At 50.1% G+C, this 6,137-nt stretch overlaps 1 protein-coding gene and 3 non-coding genes across 4 annotated transcripts; all 4 read right to left on the bottom strand.

Moving 5' to 3' along the window:
* Window positions 1-329: 329 nt before the first annotated feature.
* On the bottom strand, window positions 330-3,470 carry UBC (ubiquitin C). The gene is made up of 2 exons (XM_020788886.3): window positions 3,315-3,470; window positions 330-2,694 (listed from the first exon to the last, which is right to left on the bottom strand). The coding sequence occupies exon 2, from the start codon at window positions 2,687-2,689 to the stop codon at window positions 404-406; it is 2,286 nt and encodes a 761-aa protein (XP_020644545.3). The 5' UTR covers window positions 2,690-2,694; window positions 3,315-3,470; the 3' UTR covers window positions 330-403.
* A 1,330-nt stretch (window positions 3,471-4,800) lies between these two features.
* TRNAA-UGC (transfer RNA alanine (anticodon UGC)) lies at window positions 4,801-4,872 on the bottom strand. The gene has a single exon. It is a non-coding gene; the product is annotated as a tRNA-Ala (tRNA).
* Window positions 4,873-5,191: 319 nt separating this feature from the next.
* On the bottom strand, window positions 5,192-5,263 carry TRNAD-GUC (transfer RNA aspartic acid (anticodon GUC)). Its single transcript has one exon. It is a non-coding gene; the product is annotated as a tRNA-Asp (tRNA).
* Window positions 5,264-5,794: 531 nt separating this feature from the next.
* TRNAF-GAA (transfer RNA phenylalanine (anticodon GAA)) lies at window positions 5,795-5,867 on the bottom strand. The gene has a single exon. It is a non-coding gene; the product is annotated as a tRNA-Phe (tRNA).
* Between the last annotated feature and the right edge of the window lie 270 nt (window positions 5,868-6,137).

The raw sequence follows: 6,137 nt of genomic DNA, 5'->3' as shown, positions 1-6,137 counted from the left end.
CTGGGAGGGCCCTTCTGTTTGTGGACTCCTAATACAAGACAGCAGAGAAACAAAGCTGAGACAGACCCTAGAGAGGAGCACCCACCAGGAAGAGAGCTAACAGGAGTTTGATTGACAGAGGCCCTAATGACATTTTCGATTTGAGGGTAGTTGTAGGTAAATGGACTTTCCCAGCATCCTTCCAGATAGAAAAGAAGGAAAGAGCACTCATAGTGAAAAGGTAACAAGGACTAGAGTGAAGATTCTCCAAATGCTGTTATATTTTACTAAACATTTCCACGCCCTCCCATCATTCTAAACCACATACTAAAATAAAATGCAGAAAAACATTTGGGAATGCAACAACTTTATTGAAACAAGGTGCAGAGAAGTTTATTTGGGTGGTTTTAAGCAAGCATTAACTTTAAATACCACCCCTCAGGCGCAGGACCAGGTGGAGGGTGGACTCCTTCTGGATGTTGTAGTCGGAGAGGGTGCGGCCATCTTCAAGCTGCTTGCCGGCAAAGATCAGCCTCTGCTGGTCAGGAGGAATACCTTCCTTGTCCTGGATCTTGGCCTTGACATTCTCAATGGTGTCACTCGGCTCCACTTCCAAGGTGATGGTCTTTCCAGTCAAGGTCTTCACAAAGATCTGCATCCCACCTCTCAGACGCAAGACAAGGTGGAGGGTGGACTCCTTCTGGATGTTGTAGTCGGAGAGGGTGCGGCCATCTTCAAGCTGCTTGCCGGCAAAGATCAGCCTCTGCTGGTCCGGAGGAATGCCTTCTTTGTCCTGGATCTTGGCCTTGACATTCTCAATGGTGTCACTCGGCTCCACCTCCAAGGTGATGGTCTTGCCAGTCAAGGTCTTCACAAAGATCTGCATCCCACCTCTCAGACGCAGGACAAGGTGGAGGGTGGACTCCTTCTGGATGTTGTAGTCGGAGAGGGTGCGGCCATCTTCCAGCTGCTTGCCGGCAAATATCAGCCTCTGCTGGTCAGGAGGAATGCCTTCTTTGTCCTGGATCTTGGCCTTGACATTCTCAATGGTGTCACTCGGCTCCACCTCCAAGGTGATGGTCTTGCCAGTCAAGGTCTTCACAAAGATCTGCATCCCACCTCTCAGACGCAAGACAAGGTGGAGGGTGGACTCCTTCTGGATGTTGTAGTCGGAGAGGGTACGGCCATCTTCAAGCTGCTTGCCGGCAAAGATCAGCCTCTGCTGGTCTGGAGGAATGCCTTCTTTGTCCTGGATCTTGGCCTTGACATTCTCAATGGTGTCACTCGGCTCCACTTCCAAGGTGATGGTCTTTCCAGTCAAGGTCTTCACAAAGATCTGCATCCCACCTCTCAGACGCAAGACAAGGTGGAGGGTGGACTCCTTCTGGATGTTGTAGTCGGAGAGGGTACGGCCATCTTCAAGCTGCTTGCCGGCAAAGATCAGCCTCTGCTGGTCTGGAGGAATGCCTTCTTTGTCCTGGATCTTGGCCTTGACATTCTCAATGGTGTCACTCGGCTCCACTTCCAAGGTGATGGTCTTTCCAGTCAAGGTCTTCACAAAAATCTGCATCCCACCTCTCAGACGCAGGACAAGGTGGAGGGTGGACTCCTTCTGGATGTTGTAGTCGGAGAGGGTGCGGCCATCTTCCAGCTGCTTGCCGGCAAAGATCAGCCTCTGCTGGTCAGGAGGAATGCCTTCTTTGTCCTGGATCTTGGCCTTGACATTCTCAATGGTGTCACTCGGCTCCACCTCCAAGGTGATGGTCTTGCCAGTCAAGGTCTTCACAAAGATCTGCATCCCACCTCTCAGACGCAAGACAAGGTGGAGGGTGGACTCCTTCTGGATGTTGTAGTCGGAGAGGGTGCGGCCGTCTTCCAGCTGCTTCCCGGCAAATATCAGCCTCTGCTGGTCAGGAGGAATGCCTTCTTTGTCCTGGATCTTGGCCTTGACATTCTCAATGGTGTCACTCGGCTCCACCTCCAAGGTGATGGTCTTGCCAGTCAAGGTCTTCACAAAGATCTGCATCCCACCTCTCAGACGCAAGACAAGGTGGAGGGTGGACTCCTTCTGGATGTTGTAGTCGGAGAGGGTGCGGCCGTCTTCCAGCTGCTTCCCGGCAAATATCAGCCTCTGCTGGTCAGGAGGAATGCCTTCTTTGTCCTGGATCTTGGCCTTGACATTCTCAATGGTGTCACTCGGCTCCACCTCCAAGGTGATGGTCTTGCCAGTCAAGGTCTTCACAAAGATCTGCATCCCACCTCTCAGACGCAGGACAAGGTGGAGGGTGGACTCCTTCTGGATGTTGTAGTCGGAGAGGGTGCGGCCATCTTCCAGCTGCTTGCCGGCAAAGATCAGCCTCTGCTGGTCCGGAGGAATGCCTTCTTTGTCCTGGATCTTGGCCTTGACATTCTCAATGGTGTCACTCGGCTCCACCTCCAAGGTGATGGTCTTGCCAGTCAAGGTCTTCACAAAGATCTGCATCCCACCTCTCAGACGCAGGACAAGGTGGAGGGTGGACTCCTTCTGGATGTTGTAGTCGGAGAGGGTGCGGCCGTCTTCCAGCTGCTTGCCGGCAAAGATCAGCCTCTGCTGGTCAGGAGGAATGCCTTCTTTGTCCTGGATCTTAGCCTTGACATTTTCAATGGTGTCACTCGGCTCCACCTCCAAGGTGATGGTCTTGCCAGTGAGGGTTTTCACAAAAATCTGCATTTTGCCTGCCAACAGTTAAAAGAAAAAGGAGAAACAATACAGTTTTTAGGGAAAAAAATCGGTAAGTTCAGGAGGGCCCGGCAGCCGCAAAAGCACCAACCGCAGCCAACGGAGGCTCCACCCTCCCTTGGACTCAGCCAGGTAGCAAGAGACCAGCAAGCTGCGCGCGCAGCTCCCTACCGACCAGGCCACGTGACGTCACAGAACTCAGCGGCGTCACGAAAGGGCGGAGCCTCCCTCCGCGCCACTCCTCCCCCCGCCCTCCTTCCTCGGCGGCCATTTTGGGTGGCGGCCCCTCTCCGCCACCTCAAGCCCACCCCTCCCTCCTCGACCGGCAACTCCCAGCCTGAGGGGGAGTTTTTTTTTCCCCACAAGGTTCTCCTACACTTAAAATTAAAAAGTATCAGAATAAAGCGTCCCCCGGTCCTCGGCACGGTTATCGGTCAGGCCCAACCGCTTTTGAACGGCCTCCCCCTCAGTTTACGCGGTCTTCTGTGGCCCGCCGCCTCATAAACTTCACCCTTACGAGCCCCAACTGTCGCCCCCAATTACCCTTTCCTCACCGAGTCACCGCATTAACACTATATATTTATATAAATATATAATATAAAGTCAAAACACCCACCACGGAGCTCGAGCCGGACCCAAACAAGAAGGACTCAAAGACGAGAGGCGAACTGGTCTAACTACGCCACTGCCCGTGACGCACCCTTATATAACTTCCCACGACGACGATTCCTCCGCCAATCCGGGAACAGGGACTATATACCCCGTTCCGCGCGTGCGCGCCTCCGCCGCTCGCCAATCGGGTGAGAAGAAACCCGGGGCTGGGGCATTTGGAGCTCCGCCTTCTGCCGGCAGAGGAACGCGGAAGGATAAAACGAAAACACAAAAAAAAAGTCCGAGGGGAGGGGCGTAAAAGGAAAAGCGAAAGGGAAGTTGGCTGGAATGAAAACCGGGGGTGGATCGCTTCTCCTTAGCTGGAATGGGTCGCGGGGAAAAAGCTGGTGCTAAGGCCACACGCTGTGTGTAAACGCACGGATTGTGGGTTTTGAGGGGAGAAAAAGCCGTTTTTTTTTAAAGAGAGGAGGGAGTTACATGTCCACTTGTGAGAGATCAAGAGCGCTAGTCCCTGCTGTGGAAAGCAGCAGGAAAAGAGGAAGACTGAACATGTGCGATGCCCGGATCCCATGAAAGAAACCATGGCCTTCAGCCTTACCTCTTGATGGCAGGAAATAAGGAAGAATAAGTAGAATAAGAGGGAAACAAATAGGGAGGGGAAAACTGAGAGGCCATTATTTTAGCCCTAGCAAAAAACAAATCCAAAGTGTTGTGATACTTTTAAGACAACCGAGTCTAGTTTGGTGCGAGCTTCCCTGCACGACCATCCACTTTTTCAGACACAAAAATTCAACATATTATCGTATTTTCCCATGTATAAGATGCCCCTATGTATAAGACCCCCCTTTCTAATCCAAAATTAAGAAATCTAAGTGGGGCTTAGCAAGTGTAGGGGGGAAAGGGATCAAAGCGCTGGAGGATCGCTTTGATTCCTGCTTTCCCCTCCACTTGTTTTTGTTCTCTCCTCAGCTTACTTCTGTGTATAAGACGACCGTCAATGTTTAGTCTAAAGATTTTAGACAAAAGTATAGTCTTATACACAGGAAAATACTATTTATCTCTTCCTATTCACCTTCTAGTTCCATAGGCTATTTAAATTTCCCCTCCAAATGCAGCTGGATCCTTTTAAAAAAAATACAGATTGACAGAAGGGAAGTTTGCAATGATCCCTGTGTACTGTATTCCTGCTGCACATAAAATCCCAGCCACAAGCTAACCCCCCCCCCTCAAAGCAGCATACAACAGATCCCTTAAAATCCCAAGAAAGAAAGAAAAATATCAAGGGAATTTAAAGCTTTTTCCTTATTGGAAATTCCTAGCGGGAAATTCCATGCTTTCTTGGGGGCCCTTTTTCCTCTACACGGCATTTATGATGGCAACGGATCAGCGCACATTTTATTTAGTAGATATACTGCCATGGTGGAAACCACGTTCGACTTTGACAACAGAGATAAAATGATATTAAAAAAAAAAAACAACTCAAAAAGAAGTGGAGATGCCGGGGATTGAACCCGGGGCCTCATACATGCAAAGCATGCGCTCTACCACTGAGCTACATCCCCTGGCCGTAGGTTGTCCTTTCTGGAACATATGATATTGCAAGGAAAGGACAAGGCTGGCTTTTGTGCAATAATGAGAGCGTGGCGGACCAATAAATAAACTAATGAATAAAAGGAAGTGGGGAAGGAAACCCCTGATTTGTGCTGGTTTGCACGGTTTTGCCAAAAAGCAGGACCCCCAAAAGCATTATATACCAAAGTCTTATTTGGGCGCGTGAGAAGGAAATCCTGTACAGTATTTCTAATTTTTTATCCTTTCCTCCTCTGCATTCGGGGGGGGGGCAGTTAAAGAGAAAAAAAAAAAAGAGAAAAATAATCAAGCCTCCCCGTCGGGGAATCGAACCCCGGTCTCCCGCGTGACAGGCGGGGATACTTACCACTATACTAACGAGGAAGTGCTTTGGCGAAAGCTGGAAAAAACGTCACTTGGCACTAATAAGGAAGAAATGGCTCCACGGTGGTCAATGGGGAAGTCACGGCCGAGAAACCGATGCGGATGCGGGTTTATAATCAATCGCAAGATCAACAGCCCAATTATGATCACCCATTCAGACGAACAGGCGGTATTTAAGGTTAAAGGTCCTAAAGCGAGAGATCTGGCCTGATCCAGGGAGTGGGGGCCCTTTCCTGTGGTTTCTGGAAAGCTCAGCTACAAGCCCATCCCTGGATCCAGGCGTTCTGCAAAGACTGACACGCGTCAGGGTGTTCAGACAACTCAAACACCACCACCCCCTCCCCGCCGCCTTCCCCGTTCGAAATTGAATGCTTGATTGCATTCTGTTCAACATGGGAAGAACAGGAGGACCGCATCCGTTCGCCTTTGGGACTCTTCCTCCCCCTGAGATTCATTCACCCGGCCAAGATCCACCAAGGAAAAAAATGAATACGTATATAGATGAATACACAGAAAAGTAGCAAAACGACCTGCCGAAACCCGGGATCGAACCAGGGACCTTTAGATCTTCAGTCTAACGCTCTCCCAACTGAGCTATTTCGGCGGCGCGTGCAAAGGAGTTTGGAACAGCGCTACTCGCTGATGACATCAGCCGGGCCGAATGGCAGCAAAGTCTTTCGGAAACTCACGTTTATAATTGCCCATTTGTTCCTTACCAAAGCATTTCACGTTGCTTTGCACTTCGCTTTTTTTTTATGGGGGGGGAGAGAGAAACATCCCTCCAAAGGAAAGTTTAACTTCAACAGAATGAATGAATGAATGAATGAATGAATGAATGAATGAATGGATGCATGCATGCATGCATGCATGTCGA

Source organism: Pogona vitticeps, chromosome 14, assembly GCF_051106095.1.
Source record: "Pogona vitticeps strain Pit_001003342236 chromosome 14, PviZW2.1, whole genome shotgun sequence".
In the NCBI taxonomy this organism is placed as follows: domain Eukaryota; kingdom Metazoa; phylum Chordata; class Lepidosauria; order Squamata; family Agamidae; genus Pogona; species Pogona vitticeps.
This window is presented reverse-complemented; position numbering and strand designations above follow the sequence as displayed.

Bases quoted from the DNA above. Each gene is read 5' to 3' on its own strand.
- UBC (XM_020788886.3), bottom strand. From the start codon at position 2,689: ATGCAGATTTTTGTGAAAACCCTCACTGGCAAGACCATCACCTTGGAG.